The following is a 22,927-nucleotide window of genomic DNA, read 5'->3' as shown; positions in this document are numbered from 1 at the left end:
CATCAAAGTTGTTACAATTTGTTAGCGATAGTTGGGTGACGTTTGATGATCCACCACTAGAAAACTTTGGTCCATCACCGGTGCAAAGAAACCTCCCTATATCCTTGGAGGATGATGAAGAGCCAAACAGATCTACTTCGACACCAACTTCAACTCCGGATTCCCTTCCTAGACCATTGGGACAAAATATGGCAAGAAAACATAAATTGAAGGCCAAAGAAAAGGAGGAGAAAGCCTTTCAAGAAAAATTATTGGCTAACATAGACCAAATTAGGGAAGAAAACATCAAAGCAGAAGAGGCAAAAGCCATAAGAGAGAAAATGAAGGAGGATCGACGAGAGAGGGAGAGGGAGAGGGAAGAAGTCATTGTAATGATGCAAACCGTTGATTTTACTCCAAGGAGCAAGACATATTTTGATGGGAAGAAGATGGAAGCTCTTGAAAGGCTAAGGGCACGTGAGTTGTTTCCTAATTCCGCCGCAACATCCAATGACTACCATCCATGTATGGCAACCGAAGACGACTATCATCCACGTATGGCATCCGAAGATGACGAATAGTTTGGTTATTTTATCAATTCGGTCAATGTTTTCTTAATAAATTGTTCAAGTTATGTAGAAATGTAGGCGGTCAAATTTTTTTAATGTCAATGAAGTTTATGCAATTTTAATCTTATGAAAAAAAATGGTTGGAACATGAAGAAAAATTAAATACAACTTTTATTCATTACAAATTAAAGTAAGCAACCACATAATCAAAAGAAAACTAAAACAAGCCACATAATAATAATAACAAGAAGAAAAAAAACAACACTATTTATTGATGAGGATTATGACATGACAATAAATTGTCAATTATTACCTCACCTAGCATAGATATTCTCCTAGCATCGTCTATTTGACCAAACATGTTGGATAAGGTCATTTCGTAGATTATTATTTCCAACACGAGAGCGTATCCTTCAGTAACGAGACATGTATTCAGTCATTGTGATATGTCCGGTTCTTGGATTACGCGGAAAATTTGGGCCATCATATATTCTTGCCCGAGCTCTCCTTGACCTATTTGGATTTGGATCATCATCGTCGGGCTCACCATTGTAGTAGTCATCTCGTTCATCCTTAACAATCATATTATGAAGTATTATGCAAGCCAACATGATTGTCGATAATGATTCTCGCTCCCAACCTCTTGCAGGTTGCCTAATAATTCCAAATCGTGCTTGCAGAATCCCAAATGCTCTTTCCACATCCTTGTAGTATACCTCCTGCTTGGTGGAAAAATACACTTCTGCATCATTATCAGGATGTTTGATTGATTGCACAAGTGTCATCCACTTAGGGTAGATGCCATCAGCAAGGTAGTACTCAAACTCGTAAGGAGTCTCGTTGACATAGTAATTAAGTTGTGGTGCCTCACTTGTTGTTACAGCATCAAATAATGGTGAACGTCTGATGCGCCTGAAAGCAAGCGCATAATTTAACCCTGAAATATCGTTAGTAGTATAAGCAAATAGGGATCGTTCTATCCGGGGATTGAGGGTACACTTGTAATTGTGAAACAAATAAAGAAAAGTATTATTTACAAAATAAAATAAAGAATATAAATATATACAATTGTATAAACAAATAAAGAATTAAAATAATAAAATATTATTTACAAAAATAAAATAAAGAATAGAAATATATACAAGTAACAAAATAAAAAGGGAGGGGGGTTTAAGAATTATAGAATTGAAAATTAAGATAAATAAAATAAAGAAAATGTAAAAACATATATACAAGGGTGGATCGCAAGGAACAAAGATCAAAACCACATCCATATGTAAGAAATCCAATTACAATTCCTATAGTTGATTTTAAATGTCATGAGAGAGGAGTTGATCATGTGAAACATTCGAAAGCAAATGATTTCCCATATTTTACTTTTCAATGCTAATTAACCTAAGCGAAAACACCTAGATTAATCCTATCAAACATGCAATCAAGCCCTAGAAAGCTAGTCAATCATGACATGTTCAACGCATTAGACATAGAGAAAGGCTATCAACTCAAGTGTACAACTTAGTATGGAAAAGTCCACCTAATTGCAATCCTCTTTAATTAAATTCGGTCTTTGCACAAAACCTTTACTACTTTGATTCAAGTTTACACAAAACGAAAAGTCGATTTCATGTTCTTAAACCTAGCACCATTCATATCAAAACCCTAAGTGTTTGCAACCACATAAGATTAAAATACAAAAGTTTTCTATCATGCAAATTTAATTAAACAAACCCACATAAGCAACATAAAAATCAACATATAGAAATCACAACTTTATCTCAAAACATATAAACGGGCTTTAAACTTTGCCCTTAACATTATTTGTTAACTAGAATTCATAGTCTTACAAAATCAAACAAAGAAAACAAGAGAAAGGATATAATACACCTTGAAAGATGAATGATAAAGCCTTGAAATGAAGAACTTGAAGATCCTTGAAAGCAAGCAATCTTCTAGGGACGACACAAGGGTGGATGGCGGTTAGGAAATTGATGTATTGCATGGCTTCTCTTTCTCTTGGCTTGAAAATGAAGAACAAGAAAACTAGAGAATGAAAAAGAAATATGGAGAGGATATGGAGAGACAAAGAAGATGGAATGGATGAAGGAATTGGTGACTAAGGAAAATGGAGAGGAAATGGTGAGACAAGAAGATGAAATGGATGAAGGAATTTGTGGAAAAATGGAAAGGAAATGGAGAGACAAAGAAGATGGAATGGATGAAGGAATGTGTTTTAGAATGAGAGGAGAAGGTGTTTATATAGGGAAGAAAAAGAAGAGTGAAATGATGAGTGGAAGAAAAATAATGAAAGTGGAGTATGAAAGTGATTTGTAAAATATGGAAAAGAAAGAGAAATGATGAAATGAAACCAAAGCATGAAGGTGCAGCAACATGGAAGTGATGATGATCTATTAAAGAGATTGTAGAAAAAATATATCCAAGGAAAAAGAGAAAAGCATCTAGCTTTCTTCATGTGGGTGGGAAACATGAATATGTGGTGTTGAGCTGTTTTCAGGTCAGTTTCTTTCCCTTTATTCCTTCAATTATTTCTCCAACAAGACTTCATTATATGCCTTCGACTTCTTCATATGAAATGTTCCACTATGAGTGTAGATCATCATGACAAATTTTCAGAGCTTCAATCCATGTGGTTGGGCTGGAAATGCTGCTGGACCTCTTACAGGTCCAGTTTTCCGGTTTTGCTTATGTAGAAAATTGGGCTGATTGTTTGAAGGCCTTCCACTCATATTTTTCTCTGGCACTCTTCATAAGAAATGATCCTTTGGGTGTCTAGAATGGATCTGGAAGGTTTCAGCTCATTTGAAGTTCATTTGGTCAGGCGGCCGCTCCTTCTTCTTTGCTTGGCTTGGTTTCTCCTAGCCGGAGTAGGAATATGTGTAAAATTGATCTTTTAGTACATTTCCATTTTTCTCCATCATTTCCAGGTAATTATGGACCTAACGCTCATTTCACCTTCATTTACTCCAATGTACCTAAAAATAGAAATTGAATTAAAAATCGATTCAGTTAAGGAATTAACTAAGCAAAATGTGAGGAATTAACTATTAAAATATCACATTAAAATGCTCCTATCAACGTCCTAGAATAGTGATGTCATTATGGGCTCCAGGGATTCCAAAGAAAGCATGTCAGATCCAAGTGTCTGGACTTGCCACAGCTTCAAAAACAATGGTTGGTTTTTTTGATTTGCCGCTGAAGCTGCCTTGCCATCCCACTGCACAATTTTTCCACTACCAATGCATACAATCAATCGAACCTATCATTCCAGGAAATCCTCGTCGCTCAGATCTTTGTAAAAGCTTATCCAAATATTCTGTTGTAGGAGCCTGAAGGTAGCGTTCTTGATAAATGGTGACAATAATATGACAAAATCGACTAAGGTTCTCAATAGTGGTCGATTCAGGCATACAGAATGATTCATCTAAAGAATCAACCGAGCATGTAGTAGCTAGCATTCGAAGAGCGTACATCAATTTCTGGTGAGGCGAGAAGCCCAGACGCCTAGCACAATCTTGTGACTACCTAAACTATGGATCCGCCGTTTGGACATGCTCTAACATGCGGAGGAACACTTCACGCCTCATCTTGTAATGTCGTCTGAAAGTTTTGGCAGGGTACATAGGGTTAGCTACAAAGTATCATTTAGCAACTTTTTGACAGGATTCGCCCTGGATTTCACCTTGAAATCCAGAGTGGCCCTACGGGGTCCACCTTAGAAGAAATTCTACCAAAAATTTGGCGGAACTCCCTCTAAAAGTGGACAACCCAAAAACCTGTAGAAAGACATTTACACTTCTAAAATATTCCATCCTTAATCTTCTAGAGCCACCATGCTCCCTAAATCACAACATCTCTCATTTTACAACAATTCTAAACTTAAGAATATTAATATCATGGGTTATCAGAGCAATCTAATATACAGATGTACAAGATGATAAAATATAAGATAAAGAACCGATACTTTTATAAGGCGGGAGCTACGATAGCTATGCCTCAACTCCATGTATGCTCGACCTCCAGCTAAACTGGCCTGTAAACTGGGCATTTAAAACCGAAGGGCCCAGGGGAAAGCATTTAAAATCCGTTAGAGTGAGTGGACGAAAATTAAGTAATTTCAAATGAATAAGTAAAACTTATTGTTTTCCCAAGTTATTCTCTAAAACCTCGCATGCAGTAAAAATCTTGGAAATACTTTCAATCATCAACTTTACTGCAATCTCTTAAAATCTCATCCTCAATCCTTTTTTAAAACATCCTTTTCAAGAGGTTCGTTTGATGACTAGAAAGAACTGCTGTCTAGTCATCTCATGCCATCTGGGAGGGACTGCCACCCAGATGACGCATCGGAAGGGACTGCCAACCGGAACAAGAGGCGGTGGATAGAAGGGACTGCCAACTAACCACAGGTAGTGAGAAGGGACTGCCAACTGCTACCTCATGTCACTTGGGAGGGACTGCCAACCCGGTGACGCATCAGAAGGGACTGCCAACCGAAATGTAGTCTGGAAGGGACTGCCAACCCGACTATTACCTAGAAAGGACTGCCAACTAGGTAATGCATGCATGCGCTGACTGATAGCCTCCTCAATAAATTGGAAACAACCTCTTTCAATTACTTGCTTTCGGAAAGAAACTCGTTGTTACTTCAATAAAACATTAAAAATTCACCGAAAGCGTAACTCAGAATTATCTCGCTGACTCAAATCTCAATATCTCAATAAATCCTCGAAAGCATAAATCAAATACTCTGTAAATCAATAAATGCTTTCGGAAAGAAATCTCAATCTAACTCAAGGCTGATAAGTGTGGAGCTCAAAACTCAAAAAATCTCGATAATTCAATCATGTTCAAATATTTGCTAAATCCTTCGTACGCGTATATCATCATATAAACTGATATTCGAAACCAATCATTCTCATAATATTTTCTGAATCCGTCACTTCCCGAAAATCATTTCCCAACTCAATAACTCATAAATAAATAGCTTGAAAAATCTGTTGAAAGCCCTCGGGAAGGAATCCACTAAAAATCCCGCAACTCATAGAGCATAATAAATCTCAAGAAATCAAGCTCATAAAATCATAATACTCAATAATTCAAATAATAAATTAAACCTCAATCGAAAATTAATAATATACTGCATGCACATTTAATTTAAAATAAATATCCACTCACAGTACTATTTAGGCGATCACGCATATGAGTTCCTTCATCGAGCAATAGCTCGGTATATCCCCATGTATACAATTATGAATAACGATTCGGCAATTTAATACGATTCTAATATCTTATTCTCCTAAATCAAACTTCCAATTTCTTTTCCAATTCAACCCAAACTCCACCATAACACCAATTCATTATTTTAAGGGTTCTAGGGCAGAACCAAGAGAAATCCGGTGGTCGGATTCTCGTAAATCGATAATCGAAACTCATTATTTTTTAGAATTCTTAATAAATTCAAAACCTCACCAATCTTCACCAAACTTCATATATAAGCTCTACAATATTTCTACAATTTAATGGGCTAAAAATTGAAATTAAAACACTGCCCTACATGCCTCCACGAGCCACCAACAGTGGCAGCGTGTGGCCCCCACGCGCCGGCGGCCACCACTTCCGATGGCCACCAAATTTTGGCAGCACCACCTACTCAACAGTCCAAGCATTTTTCACAACTACAACAAGTTCCAATTTTACCTGTAAGTGATCCAAATTGGCCGGTGAAATTTTTCCAGAAAAACCCAAGAACCCTAGAATTTGAAATCGTCGATTCGACCTCCACACTGCAAATTGTGGCTCAAGGCTAGGGGGGAAATGATCCTTGGCAAAAACCGCACCTTCGACGCTGGTTTGGTGGCCGGATATCACCGGAAATCGACGAAACCTCCGTTCGGCTACAGTAATCTTCGCGGCTCAATTCCGAGCTCCTCCGGCCGAGCCACCGCAAAACACCACCACAGGCGTGACAAGGAGGAGAAGGCGAGCTTTCCAGTGCCCAGATTCCGTCGTGGGTCGGCTGGAGAAGGGAGAAATCGGAGGAAGAAGAAATCGGACCGAAGAGGAAGAAACGGTCGGGGAAAAGGAGAGAGAAAAGCGGGTAGGTTTCCAAAAATGGAAACTTACCACAGTAACTTCCTATATTTATAGAAACTTACCGTAAACAGTAATTTTTACATTTTCTCTTATAACTTTCGCATACGAACTCCGATTTTTACGTACCACATATGCAAGCACTCGGCTTAACGTCCTCTACAACTTCCATGAAGAACATTTTCTCAAATTTTGACCCAAACGAAAAGTCAACTTTTTAGGGCCACTAAAAGTATCGAAACAGAGCAAAAAGTGAAAGTAATGGTCGTTTACCGTCCAAATGACTAGTAAACCGATAAATTTAGGTTCAGGACATGACACTTTTCATTCGCTACCTTGCATGATCGGTGGCGGGTAGCGCGGCCTGGAACAGAACCTCCCCATTGAGGTTGTTGATGGATTGGGTTAGTAGCCAACCAGCTAACTGCTTCTGCCATAAGTTGTGTTGTATTTCTTCACCTCTGCGCATCATATTCTTCATCTTCTTCGTCATCTTCCTCGTCTTCACGTTGCCTCTCATTTCACTGAGAAAACCAGTTGGAATTCATTTCAAAATATAAGGAAAATTTATAAACTGAACAAACAATTAGAGAAGAAATAGATGAGATAGTGATATATGCAATCGAAAGACCTCTTTTTATTGAGGTTTGAAGCTGAAGATAGAATAGCCACGTATGCATAAAATCTAATCGAAAATCTAGGGAGTTGATCACAATGGGACACGTGGCATTCACAAATACTATCCGAAAATTTGATAAAATCTACAATGATTAGTTTTGCCACGTCGACAGTATATCTAATAGGGAATTTAGGGATTTACTTGTGAAGGGGCACGTGGCAATTAAAAATCCTAACCGAAAATGTTATAAAAAATACCACATAAATACCTCATCCAAACATACATTTTAAAAAATAATTATTTTTGTCTCCAAAATTAATTTTGGTCTAAATTAAAATATTATTATAATACAATAAAATGATGAATTTGAAAAACATAATTTAAAACTATAAAATACTTGAAAGGGCTAAAATTTAGCCCTGCCTTACTGGAGATGGTTTACTATTTCAAGAATAAAAAAAAAATATTTATGGGGCTAAATTATAGCCCTGGCCCCAATATAACCCTCTTCTACTGGAGATGGCCTTACAATTGGGCTTATCATGTGGGTGTGGATTAGGTTTTCAATAATCAAGGAATCTTAGCTTGCAACTACATAGGTCTACTTGTATCCGATAATCAATGAATTGGTAGAAATTTGTAGGAGAGTTATTTCAGATAATCAAGAGGTAGATTATTTCTTGGTTACTCAATAATCAAGAAAACCGAGGGGGATTCCATCTTGGCATGAGAATGTTAAATTTGGTTGCTTAAACTCGGCATAAAGGTGGTTAGGTGTGATGCCTTATAACTCCTTTCATCAAATCTCTTACACTTTCTTACTTTAGTTTGCTTTATTGGCACTTTAGTTTTGATTTAGTTAAAATCAATTCAAAAAGCTATTCAATATTTTTCATTGTTAACATCACCATTTGGTAGTTAGGCTTCCAAAGGGCCAAAACCATTGAACTTGTAAAAATGTAGACTTTGCATGTGTTTTCTAGGTTTATTTTCAAGGTAATCTAGTTTATGATACAGTTACTCAATCTCATGGGTACGATACTCTCATTTTCCCTTTACTAAAACTTGGGATTAGGGCACATCATTCATAAATTACATACATATTCACACTCAAGGATGTCCCCATCAAACTGATAATTAAGTATGCATCACAAAACCCTAGATTTAACCTAACTCAGCCAATTTTTTTCGCTGCTTTAGTTGAGAAACTTATTGACTTGACATTCGGGATCCCTTTGGCTGGTACCATACCGGTACCCTAACCCAAAGAGTACACAATTTTAGATTGTTTTTCTTGTGTTGTAGGTGATCACTTCTTCAACATATGGAACAATTACGTTGCAATGTTAGGTTATTCATGGTACAGTTTGTGACCAAGACGAGGTCTTCCAAAGGAAGTTGGGTGGTGGCGAAAGTGTCTCTCAACTTTGATTTTGGTTGTAGGCTTTACCTTATGGATTAGGATTGGTGGCACGGTTATTCCTTTGTCACCTCAAGTAATTCTCTCTGTGGCTGGTTCACATCTATTGAACTTGTAGCAATGAGATAAGAGCCTCATGATCAGTAGAGGATGTTTGTGGTAGCAAGTGAGACTTCTAATAGGCGAAACTGCGATGACCTGGATTTTCATTATGTAATTTTGGTAATTAATAATGGACTAGTTGTACGAATAATTGTTATTATGCTTTATTCGTAGGTTTTATGTGGAGTGGAATGATTTTCGTACGTATAAATATTTGAATTTCACAGTTTAGGGGGTCGTGTGAAGTTTGACTTTTTACATGTTGGGATTCTCGGAAAACTTCCTTCACGAAAGCTGTAGAGCGCGTCGATACGAGTTCGTGGACATGCGGAACGCATAAATCGGAGTTCGTATGAGGAAGTTATGGCTATTGGAAAAAGTTTCCATTTTAGTATATAAAGGGAAAATCAGAAATTATTTTCATTTTTCCTCATTTCCTTTTCCGAAAACCTTCCTCTCTCTCTCTTCTCTCTCGTCCACACCTTCAGAGTCGAAGTTCTTCGACTGACCCGACCCGGACCCGGTATTCTGACCCGGTCGGAACTTGCATCTCCGGCGATCTCTTCCGGTGAAACCAGCCCAGAACGACTCGCCTCCTTGCTCCGGTCGTCTCTGTGGTGGTCTCTTACGACAATTCTCCTTCTCGGTGGCAGTATAAGGTGGCACAGGTTGAAGAAATCGGACCCGACCGGAAATCCTTATTCCGACGTCGGCAAGGCTTTGAGTCTTCTTGGTTGAGCTCAGAGCAGCCTCGCCGATCGATCCTAGGTGGTTGTTTGGATCGATTCACGTGAAACTTCGATCAACTCGGATTTGATTACTGTTCACGGCTTGTGAGGTAGTTTTCGATCCCTTAGGCTTGTTTTCTGACTTCGATCCAGTTATGAAAATTCACAAGCATGCTTAGATGAAGCTTTTTGATGTTGGGAGTTTTGTGAAATATTGAGTTTTGGCCGGCGGCGGTGCGCCACCGCCTGTGGCGGCGTTCCGGCTGTGTTCCGGCCATGTATGGGACTGTTTCTGGTATTATATGTCTTCTACTCGTCGATACGAGCGTTTCGATATATAATATGCAAATTTTGGAGTTCGAATGAATTTGTTATGATTTTTGCAGTTTCATACCGATCAATTTATTTGATCCGTGAGGATTCGAGCCTCCGATCGACTTATGGTTTGGTCACATCGATCGTGGACGTATTCCAGAGACTTTGGGAGGTCTCGGATGTGGTTTCGCCTCGATTGGCGCCACTTTGGGGATTTTAGTTCAAAACAGGGGTTTCGGAGTTAAATCAAATGTGAATCGTTACTAAGTGGAAACCGTTTGTGATTAGGTACTTGACGAAGTATTTGGACGGTTATTCTGTAGTTTGACTACTTATTCTGCATTGAAGACGCAGCAGGAGTTTCGAGGTGAGTAAATCTCACAAGGATCTTTATGAACAGAAGTACCATTATTGTTTTGGCGTTAATTTATTTAACTGCAAACTATAGTTGGTATTAGTAGGCATTCCTGAGTGAATGACTACATATATATTTAGATGAAATATATATATCCTTGTGGATGATTGTGATGAATAATAATATGCATGATGGTGTTCATATTATTGTTAAATATGACTTTTCAGGAAATAATATTATAGAAAAAAATGTTTTCTATTGTTTGAAAAGTATTGAGCTTGATGTTACATTTTGAGTCAAGCGTGACTCATTTTAGATATATCGGTTTTTGTATCAAGGGTCACAAACGGTGAGCAGGGATTAGGAAAACCGAAACTAGATGTTGTAACGTTTTTAAGTCGGATGTGACTTACTTAACGTTGACCTTAAGACCAGATAGGGTCTAAGAAGATCTTATGTCACAGATGGTGATAGATCATAGATAGTGACAGGTTGCAGACGGTGACCTTGATGTTTGATTTCATGACCAGATGGGGTCTGAAGATCATTAGTCACAGATGGTGACAGATGGTGATCAATTGTTGAGCTGAGACCAGATGGGTCTAAAGATCATATGTCACAGATGGTGATAGTTGCAGATGGCGACCTTGATGTTGATTTCACGACCAGACGGAGTCTGAAATCATATGTCACAGATGGTGACAGATCGCAGATGGTGATCAAGGCAGGAAATAGATAATCACGTCCTTGGTAGGACGAGTGATTACAATTTCAATGGAGTTCTAGTTTATCTGCCATGATAACTTATGGGAGTAACGGTCGAGGTTGCTTGAGACTCATAGGTATGCAACTTAAAGGAGAGTTCTGACGGCATTCTTCTTTAATTGTCTAGATGAGACTTGAATTGCTACTTGATGGTTAAGTTAGCAAATAGGGCATGGTCATAGTGGTGACTCATGTTGTCCTTTCTCTGGAAAGGATATGGAATGTTAGAAGGAAATCATGGCGGCATGTTTCCTTAAGTAGTTTGATGTGAGTTGTTGATTGATGTTCATGAGTTACTCATACGAGCTTGCAGAAGCTTACCGGGTTTGTTGTTTGGCAACCCCGGTGCACAATTCAAATGGTGTAGGGGCTAATCTTGCAGGTCAGGAAAATCGTGGCTGAAGCTGAGGAAGCTTGTTGGCAGCAGAACGGGTAGGAAGCAAATTTTGTTGGCTTTGCCAATATATGACTTCCTCTATGCAGTAAGCTCTGAGGAGCATTTACGTTTTATTTTGTGATGACAATTTAAATTCGTAAATTTGTGTAATATATAACTCTGTGGAGCGAGTGTATATTAACTTGGATGGTTCAGTGTATCAGTAAGTACTTGTTTTAAGGGAAAGATGTTCCAGGTATTTGTATTGATGACTGAACATTCACGCATGTATAATTATGGGATTATATATATCGATTTTTATTGTTGTTAAAAATCAGGGGCGTGACAGAAACATTTAAGGTAACAATTGGTTGCTCTATGGGCCAACTTTGTTAAGGGGTTTCCATGAGATATGAGGCCTATGTAGCTTTTGGTTAGGTTGGATTCTTGGGAATGCTATTGTTTAGGTTCAGATCTTTGACCTAGAGGGATTTCACAAACTTCTGCAGTGTTTTTTTTTTTGTCTCCATTGGTTCAGTAATACTCTTTGTGCACTTATACTCTCCACTGGTTCATGACCTAAACTTCTGCACTAATACTTTTTGTGCTAAAATCTCAATACTTCGTTGATCTATGCTTCAATTTTGTGTTATGGTTATTGGAATGGACATGTCTTTTTCTTTTTCGGTTATACTAACATTAATCCTTTTTTGTTGTTTTAGGTATAATGCAAGCTAGAAAAGGAATGGATACAAAGAAAAAGGTATGACAATGGAAGATGATGGAGGCTAATTCTTGACTTAGAATCCATAAATGGATCATTCATTGGCCAATATTCTTAAAAGTGAGAGATAGTCTGGCCATAAAATGATGGTGGGTGGAAAAATGGTGCATTTACTTCAGCTACATTGAAGATGTCAGCCAAGTATAATGTAATTGTGACCAAGGATAATGTGAAGAATCATGTCAAAGGTTGAAAAAGGACTTATGAAGCAGTTTCTGATATCCTGAGCCAAAATGGCTTATTGGGATAGTGAGCGTAAGACGATAACCTGTGAATGATGACAATGTATGGAATGAATATGCAAAGGCATGATCTGTTAACTTCTTAGCCTAATTTGCATATAACAAGAAAATGAGAAATTTTTTGATTAGGTTGTCAAATTGATTGTGTTATTAGACTAAAGCAATTGATGCAATTTTGTTTCAATTTCCTCTGCAATTACTTATATAATGAGATAGATAAAAATTGAACGCTCTATGTGGTTTTCGGATTAATGAATCTTTTTCCTTGTCAGAGCCACCATCGAAGTCTTAATTATTAGACCTGTTAGGAATAACCTCAGCCTTATTAGTCTGAATTGTCCTATTATACTTGCTGTAGCTATAACGTTTTTATATTTTCTATATTGTATTCTCTGAAACTATAGGAAATAGTTGTGAGGTTTGAGAAAAAGACTCATACTGTTGCTTCCTAAATTTTCATGTTAAACATAAGAGTATTCTAATGTGCACATATACATTACACTTGTATTGTTTCTTTTTTAATTTTCAACTCTCTTTGTGTTGTGGATAATGGCAAACTAGGTTTTGAATGGATCTGTTTTTCTAAAACCATGTTGCTTTGTTGATGTCATAAGAGTGTTTATGTGGGAAGTACCCAGTACTAGTAGAAGATTAGTGGCTCCCTTTCAACAGCTTGTTATATCAGAGATAGTTGGGTCATAGTTTGTTGAACAGAGCAATCTCAATTATAGGGTACTAACTGAATGAGTGCAGCTTGAGGGATATAATGGATTATTTATAGCATAAAACGAGTGGTTGTATGATAAAATTAGGTTATCAATTCATATTGTTTGTATAGATTATTATTGAAGTGGTTGTATTGAAAATACCAACCTTGAGTCATATATCAGTCATTACCTTTTTTTTGAGACTTGAAATTGTTATCAACTAGTTATGCCTTCTGTTATAATATGGACATTAAAGATAAAAGAGGAACATGGTTATTATCTTGTACCATTTTTATGGTTTCTGTTATTTTAAACACCATGTACTAATATTGCATGATGCTTTCAAATTGTTTGAAGCACAGTGGGGACTGCCCTTTATTGGTCTCTCTCTGATTACATAGTTTGTAGTTATTTGCTTTATTATTAACATCTAGAAACTCAAGCTGTTTGCCATGTCTTGCATATATATATAAGATAGTTCTTTTTTCCATGGCAGACATATATTGATGTTGCAAAGTATCACTTTAAGACAATTGCTAATTGCGATGACATAGTGGACTTGTGTGCGAAGGATAGACCACTGAATTTGGGACTGAAAATGCAGAGGATGCGAGTGAGACTGTGAGCATTGAAGAAGACAACACTAGCCTCAGTGGAATGAGAGGTGGTTTTCAAGATGATAGTTTGAAGAAGAAAGCCATTTTTTCTACCTTAACAATTCCATCACAGCAAAAAAGTCAAGGTGGAAGAAACAATTGCTATGGCGATATTTGAAATGACTTCTCTAATCAAAGAGATGGCCTCTAGTATGGTTTCAACAACTTCAAAGAATGCAAATGTGACGATTGGTGAAGGTTATGAGGAGATGATGACAATACCTGATTTACAAAAACATCTTCGTTTGAGAGCAATTGAAGTTTTTGCTAACAATGCAATTAACAAAGTTTTAAATATTAAAGAAGATTCCACTTCAGAAGTAAAATGAATTTGTTTTAAAGTCAAGGCCACAAGACTTTTGAAATTTGTATGGTTTTGTTATGACTTTTAGGATGTTATCACAATAATTTCATTAGAATGTTGACATTTTAGCCTATGAATTCAAGCAAGACCAAAATAGGATAGTAACTTTGAAATTTCAGTTGCTGCATTTTTCAAATTTCTAGTGTTTTTCATGTTTTTTTTTTTAAATTTTAATGGAAGTTTTGGTATTAATTTGTGAGCCATACATATTTTTTTTTGTTTTTCCATCTATTTGGTTAAAAAAAAAATTGCAATTAACTACAATAGTTCTATAGGAAAACCCTACGTCGAGCCAAAACTAGTTTTTTTTTTTTCCCGTTATCCATCTCTTTGCTAGTCCAGAGCTCCAGCCCATGGCAAGCTTCTAGCTTGTCGTTGTGTGGAGAGTGTGGCCGAACGGGAGACGTTTTGAGACTATTGCTCGGGCAAATTCTGGAGAATGGTTGTTGCTCAACGCTCTGATAGGGATGAGGCATCAATGACCGATTTTGACTCCTATGATGTGCGGTGGCGGTGCTATACAGAGGCAAAGATTGGTTGAAGAAGGCGAGCGGCATCGACCAGGCTTGGCACCGTGGTGCATGTGATGTGATCTGGCGTTGTTGTGCAAGCGACGTGGTCGTGGTGAGGCTACATGGGCAGGGCAGTGTGGATCGGGGCAGCCTGCATCAGAGGTGAGGAGGCCGATTGTGGTTGCTGCTTGTGCGCTTGGGCTTCGCTGCTCCAACTTACTGGGCTTGAGTTTGGGGCTTTTCTTTTGGGCTGCCCTTTGGGCATTTTCTATTTAGTTTAGTTTTTTTTCTAATAATTCCCTACTTTTCTAGGGACCTATGCTTGTTAGTTCTTAATGCACTAATGAGTATAGTTTTACTTTACCTATTTGCTAGTTCTAGCTTATAGACTCGCTTTATTAAGTGAACACTGATTGTATAATGAATGGTCTATAACTCTATACCTATGTACCATTGTAGTACCCCCACAACCTCTTGTCTATCTCACGATTGACTAATGGTAGCGGAGGGGTATGTAATGACTATTCTGACTTGAGTAATGACAATCATTGATGGATTGATTCAAAAAATAGAAAAGAAGATTAATTTGTCAAAAAATAAGGGTGGTGTTATTGACACACCCATTTTTCTCTATTCACACAACCCCTTTATTTTTCTATTACTTTAATTCAATTGTTTTTTTTTTTTTTTTTACAAATTACCTTAACTACTCTCGCTTGCAATTACGTTTCTTTTTCTTTTTTCTATTCAGCAAGTTAATCATTCGACGTCCGATGGAACCTATAGAGTTTTCAGGTAAGGATAGCGCCTCTCAGCCATGTGTCACCTCGTTAGTCCACCTCAAAACCTCACCACCCGTATAAGAAAAATCGAAAGGCCAAAATCAGTAGAGAGAAGCAAACAAATCTACAACAACAAAGTTTGGAAATTTCAATTGGGTGGTAACTCAATGATGGATGCTCATCTGGTTAAAATCTAACCCTAAGGTTTGAAATCCCTGAGGTCCCCCAATTCATCATCGTCATCCTTTAAATTCACTACCTTGATTTCTATGTCATCAATGCGGCATTGTTTTCTAGAGTGAGGAGGTTTGCATGTGGGTTATCTATTCATTCATTTTGGTGTGGGCTCGTTAGCCATGGCAGTTAAAATGGCATGCAAGTCCTTCTCGAAAGGCTTGGTTGATGAGGTGCAGAGATGGGGTTGTATGAAACAAATGGGGGTGAGCTTGAGGTACATGATGGAGTTTGGGACCGAGCCTACGTTGAGGATGAGAGATATAATGATAATGGGGAAAAAGGGAAGGGATGTTTGATTTGCCAAGTAGAAAAAAGAAAAAAGAGAGAAATGTAATTGCAAGAGATGGTAATTAGGGTAATATTTATAAATTGTAGTAATAGAAAAATGGAAGAAGTGTGTGAATAGAGAAAAAATGTGTGTCAATATTAACACCCAAAAATAAATATATTTACAAAATCTCATAATTATATCCCTTCACTCAAATGACTCAAACAAATCATTGAAATATCCCTTCACGATGGTCCCATCATCTCATAATCCCTTCACGACGCCTTGAAGTTCCTGGAATCTCCAAACCCCCTACCCAAACACTGCCTAAGGGACTTGGGTTTACTTGAGGGTGTAAAAGAAATCAAGGCAAACTTCGGTCACGTCACATGAGCTGATTCCACAACTCGTGCAATGTGTTAGTCAAGGCTTGCAGAGCTGGTTGACCCGACCGGTTGAGTCTGTTGTGTGCTCGGGCGGAGGGTCTGGAATTGGGCTTTTTGTTGGGTTGGGGTTTGTTTCAAGGTTTTAGCTTTCCTCTTCCCTATCCCCAATTCTCCACCTTTCTTTCCATTTAACATTTTCACCAAAGACGTCCTTAAACCCTAAACCTCACTCCATGGCTCGCCTAATCCGACCTCTAAGAAACTCCATTTCTCGTCCCTCTTCTTCTTCTTCCAAAATCCTAATTCCCCAGTTACCCAGTTTGCGTCTTGCACCAGAAAAACAAGGCCCCCTCTTAAACCCCAATCTTCCATCACCACAGAGCGCAAGAACTTACATCTCTGAAATGCGCAAATCGGCTTTCGAAGGCAACATGCTCAGACTCCTGCGCAATGAAATCCAATATGAACTCGATCGCTCTCCTCCTAACCAGGTACCAACTTAATTTATGAGAACGATGAACATCGGTAATTTTGGATTTGCTTAGAATCTGACTGTAAAGAAAAGAAATTTGATGTGTGAATGAAGCTTAGGCCTTAGAATTTGCTTCAAGAATAAGGGGGTCAATCTGAAAAATTCAAAAAATGCATTGTGTATGGATAGACGGCTTCTCTGGAAGAGTGCTCTAGAGCTTGTGTACAACTATGTTAAGTTATTCTAGATTTTTAATATACATCTCAGACTTTGTTTTGTCTAATAGGGTTCCTATACTAAAAGGTGCATCATAGTCCTTTCGATTGTTATTCTGGTTACGCGAAATGTATTAGCAAGTTTTCATAAATCGGGACTGAGGAGAGAATCAGAAAATACGGTTTGTGTGGTGAGAAGTTTTTGGTCTCATTGTACAAGCAATCTTTCAAGGCCAGATAATAGGTTGTATTCAAGATATTGTGCTTTCCTATGTTTTTCTGCCAGAACCTAGTGTTATTGCCTAAGAAGCACGGAAACGGGTACGAGTTTCCGGATACGATACGATCGGAAACGTGGAAACGGCAAATCTTAAATGTAATAGGAAACGGAAACGTGAAGGAAACGGCAATTAAATATATATATATATATATATATATATATATATAATTAGAAAAAAAATTATACTGTATTCTAATCCTCATTCTCAGCCAAAACAATAAAGAAATATTGCTTTTAATTTTTAAATAGATCGATCGAGAAGAGGAACGACCCGAAGCAGAAGAAACCCGAAGCAGGAAGAGGAATGAGCGACCCGAGCAGAAGAACGACCGACCGACAGAACTGGGTCTGGGTCTCCTCCGAGCAGAAGAGGAACGTCGATCTGAAGACTGGGCGTCTGGGTCTCCTCCGAGTAGAAGAGGAACGTCGATCTGAAGTACGAACTGGGTCTGGCGTTTGGGTCTTCTCCGAGCAGAAGAGGAACGTCAGTCTGAAGTCCGAACTGGGTCTGGCGTCTGGGTGTCTGGGTCTCCTCCGAGCAGAAGAGGAACGACTGAAATAGACGAGAGAGAGGTCGCGTTGGTCTCCTCCGAGCAGAAGCGGAACAACAGAAAGAGACGAGAGAGAGGTCGCGATCTAGATTCCTTGTTTTTTTTTTTTTTTTTTTTTTCAATTTTTCCAAGTAAAAAGTCATTTTTACCCCCACGTTTCCTATTTATTTACATTCTGGCGTTTCCACATTGGATACAGACGTTTCCAAACCGTTTCCAAATTAGGATACGCGTTTCCGGCCGTTTCCGGGCGTTTCCAACCCGTTTCCGACCCGTTTCCGCTTCCGAAACGGGAAACGCGAGCATTTTCGCGTTTCCGTGCATCATAGGTTATTGCTGTATGTATCTTTTTCTCCAAGAACTGACCCTTAATGTGACAATTACTAGTTAGGGTGGGCAGTTATTTTGGGGAATTGAAGTACTTTAAATAGTCTTATCTTAATCTCTAGAAAGAAATTTGTTTGTATTTTCATTTTTTTTGAGAATGTGGAATTACCATTGATAGCAAACAATCAACAAACATCATAAGTTACAATACGAGATAGCCATGGAAGACTATCATTGACCCAAACATTTCCTTGATTAGAACTTCTTTTTTTTTTTTTTCCCAGCCAGTTTTAGAATTCAACTTATTTACAGTTGACAACCGGTCTGGCGAGCAATGGATAAGCTTGAAGAGAAAATTTGGACATAATGAAGAGATAAAGATTGAAGCCACCATGTTTGATGGATCTGTTCCTATTACAAAATCCGGAGGCGGTGGTGGTGGAGGCCTTGGAGAAGATGTGCAACTTCACATTACTATGGTTGTCAATATCTCCAAGGACGAAGGTGGCAATGCGTTGGAGATTATGTGCTCGGTATGGCCAGATACTATAGAGATCAACAAGCTATTCATACGAAAACCTGAGAACATGCCAGCTCAGCCCTATACGGGTCCTGAATTCAAGTATGAGCACATATGATATCTTGTACTAATTCTTATGAGGAACTATAATAATCTGAAAGGAGCTAGAGGCTAAACAAAATAGTTACATCTTAAACGTTGCTTTCATCTTTTTAAATGGTATTTATGTTTGTTTTGTTGGGTTGTGTGCAGGGAACTTGATGATGAGTTGCAAGACTCGCTTTACGAATTCTTAGAAGCAAGGGGTATAAATGATGATCTTGCTATTTTCTTGCACTCATATATGAAGAACAAAGATAAAACTGAGTTCATTAGATGGATGAGAACTGTGAAATCATATATTGAAAAGAAGAAGAGGTATTGATACTGCAACACTTTGACAGAATTTTATGTTAAGATCCTATTTGTCTTGGGTAATGAAAACTCAGCCTAGATGCCATATTGGCGTTGCATTTGGTCTTGTCTGGTTATATTTGATTGAGAGAAGAAACTGGCTTGATAATTGTAATTGGAGTACTGCATTAAAACAGTTGATGGAATCATTTTTTTGTTTTGAACTTCCAGGCATGTAGAAGTGTCTATTTTGACCTCTTTAGGCAGGTTTCATAATAGATGAGCCTCTAATTTTGGCATATGACATCTCTATTGGTTGTAGAATCTTCAAAATAATGTTTTGGCGTTTTCTCTTGTTAGCACCAGAATTTATTCTTACATGGTAGGATTGTAGAGCTTAACTTACTGGTAGATCTGCTCAGCTCATTGTAGAGCTAATTTCTTATCCTACCATATTTTGGGTAGGTCTGCTCAGTGCATATAGTCTTCATATCCTGCGAGCAGTAAGCTTTGTATTTGCTATTTTAAAAGTTTTTTATATGTGAAGTTTTCTACCCTAGCTAGACAATTGCTGAGAGCATTATGACAACAAGTATCTGCTGCTGGTTATGCATTGAGATTACTTATCCTGGTTGTTTTATGATGCAATTGCCAAAGCCAAAGCTCTAGGTTTACGAGTTCATGGTGCAGGAGGTTTGAACATGTAGTCACCAGTGATAATATGCTAGATAGTAGATATGAAGCTTGTGTCGGGACATATTTTGCTAATTTCTATGATCTTGTAAGCCTGGTTGTGGAAATGGAAATTCTTTGAAATCTGTGGAAAGATTTCATATTTTTTTTCTCCTGCTTCACTCTATGTTTGTTCGTTCTGGCTTTGTATTCATCGACTCAGTCACTTGGTACACCTAAATGGTATTTTTCTGTGCTTGTTCATTAAATAGACTTGCTTTTGTCCTATACTGCTTATATGTTTTAAACATTGTTTCAAGTTAAAAGTATGCTTGTGCTACATAAAAAATAAATAAATAAACAACATCAATTATTGAATTTTGGTGTAGCCCCATAAACTTTGAACATTCACTTTGGGATAAGATATCATCTCAGAAAGTTGAAATGAGCTCTTGCAGGTCATAATCAGATTTACGACTACTTGTGGTGGTGTGTAGGTAGATTCGGCTCCTTGGATCATACTGCTCTGAAGTTGTGGACTGAATTTCATTCTCATATAATGTCTGCATCTACTTTTACATGTTTTAATAGCAGGTGTCATTACATGGTCTACCATCATTACTCTCTTCTGTTTAGTGTTAATTATACACTCTTTTCTAGGGATATTGATAGGCAACTTAAGTTCGTATGATAATGTTTGTGTACCAAGTAAGCTAAATTGCAATTAAGCAAACACTAACAAGTTTTGTTGTTGTCTTCAACTCTTCAAGTAGTGGTCCTAGACTCCTAGCAAGCTTTATGAAGATGCTTTACAGTATTATCTGAGGCTAGTGAACTTCACATTCCACTATGATGTATGATCATTGCTTGACACCCATGTTTATGGTGTATATTGGTCAAACATGGATAGGATCCAAGTCTTATCCCCTTTAGTCGAATATGATCAATTCAAATCTGATGTCATGTTATTTGGGGTATCTTGGCTGGTCTGTATCAGATTTTGTCACCTCTATCTACTGAATTTAGTGTAGACTATAATTCCAGTTTATCAGTAGGAGTCCACATTGTTCTGAGCAAGAACGACGACAGCACTGATTAAGACACTTCTAGGCACAGGTCATGTTGCTAACTGCTTTTGATTAATATTCTCTAGATTAACTTTCAAAAATTTACTCAACGAAAGGAGAACAGATGAATACAATTCAGTACATTCCATGTATATAAACTTATACAGACATTGTAACTTTGCATGCACTTAAACACAATTTTCAGATTAGGTGAACTCTTAAGTAATTCAAGAGAGTGAAAGGAGATATTTGGTATGGTACAATCAAATTAAGATTGATGGTGATTTCTATTATTTATAAAACGACAATTTAATCTAATAGCAATAGAGAAGGACCTGTTCTTGGTTTAATTAATTATTTTTTCACCTAATCTCAGCAACATGATAGCTCCACATTGACATGCACCTCTTTCTAACTTTCCTGTGTTTTTAAGTGTTTCTTAATTTGGAGGAAGCTTTCTGTGTATTCTAATGGTGTAATGGTAAAAGAATGAGGCAGTGTAACACAAAAGAATGGGACTGCCCAACTGATTAGCCGCAATTGGGGTATTAAAAAACCCCCTGAACCTTCACATTTCATTTTCTGGACTTAGTGTGACATTTTGTCTACCTCCTATCAAAACCCTTTGCTAATCTGAGATTGCAATCATGGTTAACTGTCAAAAAGACGTAATTGCAGTTAAGTTACACCTTAATTCTAGGATAATCCTGTTTTATTATGACTAAGCTGATATAGTAAACATCAGGTAGATTTTGGACCCACTATTATGAGGAGCCTAATGTTGTAGATTTTGTAGCTAAGGAATCCAGATTTATCCATAATTAAAAATGAGGAAAATTGATAGGTGAAGTGAGATGGGGTCATTATGATTATGTGGCTTTCACATGGCTTGATTTGCTATATACACCAAACATTTTGATCCCAATAGAGATAGTCTATTACTTCAACTGCAGGTGGGTCAAAGAATGGTGTCCCTTAGAAGATCATGACCGTCCAAACCAAACTACATACCCTCTGGTGAAGTCCTTGTCAATTCAAAGTAAGAAATGGCAATCACAAGATTCCAATCTTTGCACGTTTTGTGGACCAATATATTCAGAAGTTTAACATAGATATGGACTCACTCAAACAGTTTGACAGTAGAGAACACCTAGGTGGAAGTTGTTTCAGGTTTTGATCTTCAATTGAGGCGGTGTGTCTTTTTTTTTTTATTTTTTTATGCTAAGTATTGTTTGGGGAGTGCTATTAGAACAAGTTCACTCGTTGGGTTATTGGGTAAGGGTCACTGGGTCGAACATTGTTCACTGTATTTTTCTGTTTGTTTCCACCCGTTGGGTTTGGATCACTGGGTTAGTTTCCAAACTAACCTGAGTCACTCTGGTTCACTCTTTGGATCAGTTTCCTAACCTATAAACTGATCCAAAGTGACCCAGGTCTGTTTCCAAACTAATCCAATGACAACAGGTGAAAACAAATATAAAAAAGTAGTGAACAATATCTGACCCAGTGATCCAACGGGTGAACTTGCTCTTATTGGTGATTCAAACTAATTCAGTTTTGACTTAGTTGTTGTTGTTGTTTTTTTTTTTTTTTTTTTTAATTGATAATAAGTCTCTGATATGGTTTGGTAGGATGGGATTGGCTTTGTACCGATCTATGCACCTTGTATGTCTTATCTGCTCTAGGGAGGCAGTGAGTTCCTTGCTTGGTCAAATGGTCGCAGCCTCCTAGTAGTAGGGTGAAACTAAGTGTCATCGGATTTATATTTTGGTGGCAACATAGTGGGAAACCTATGTTATTTGTAATGATGCTTCTTGGTAATAAAGTTATCTTTTCAATAATGTCACCACAATTGTAAAGTGAATGGAATAACCAGTAGTGCACTATTCGCTAGTTAATGTTTACTCTATTCACTGTTTTAGTTGAGACTCTTGTTATTATTTCTTGATACATATTGTAATCTTAGGTTTAGATAGCATGTATCTCATGTACTCTTCAATTTCATTAATTAATGTTTGAGAATAACCGCACCGACCCTTATTAAAAAAGAAAAAAGAAGTTCACACAATCAACCAAAACTGACTTTATCTAATCGCAAATATGTTAACCTCACGTCCTTTAAAGCATGGTGGAATCCAACATGCAATAAAATAGTA

General features: G+C 37.6%; 2 protein-coding genes across 2 annotated transcripts; one reads left to right on the top strand and one right to left on the bottom strand.

The window, feature by feature from the left end:
• Nucleotides 1-961: 961 nt before the first annotated feature.
• Nucleotides 962-7,176, bottom strand: LOC112184456. The gene is made up of 2 exons (XM_024322719.1): nt 6,992-7,176; nt 962-1,460 (listed from the first exon to the last, which is right to left on the bottom strand). The coding sequence occupies exons 1-2, from the start codon at nt 7,174-7,176 to the stop codon at nt 962-964; spliced, it is 684 nt and encodes a 227-aa protein (XP_024178487.1).
• An 8,970-nt stretch (nt 7,177-16,146) lies between these two features.
• Nucleotides 16,147-19,396, top strand: LOC112183468 (uncharacterized protein At2g39795, mitochondrial). Its single transcript, XM_024321846.2, has 3 exons — nt 16,147-16,765; nt 18,404-18,741; nt 18,892-19,396. The coding sequence occupies exons 1-3, from the start codon at nt 16,508-16,510 to the stop codon at nt 19,061-19,063; spliced, it is 768 nt and encodes a 255-aa protein (XP_024177614.1). The 5' UTR covers nt 16,147-16,507; the 3' UTR covers nt 19,064-19,396.
• Nucleotides 19,397-22,927: the final 3,531 nt, after the last annotated feature.

Source organism: Rosa chinensis, chromosome 2 (assembly GCF_002994745.2).
Source record: "Rosa chinensis cultivar Old Blush chromosome 2, RchiOBHm-V2, whole genome shotgun sequence".
In the NCBI taxonomy this organism is placed as follows: Eukaryota; Viridiplantae; Streptophyta; class Magnoliopsida; order Rosales; family Rosaceae; genus Rosa; species Rosa chinensis.
The sequence above is the reverse complement of the archived record's forward strand: the minus strand, read 5'-3'. Positions and strand labels throughout refer to the sequence as shown.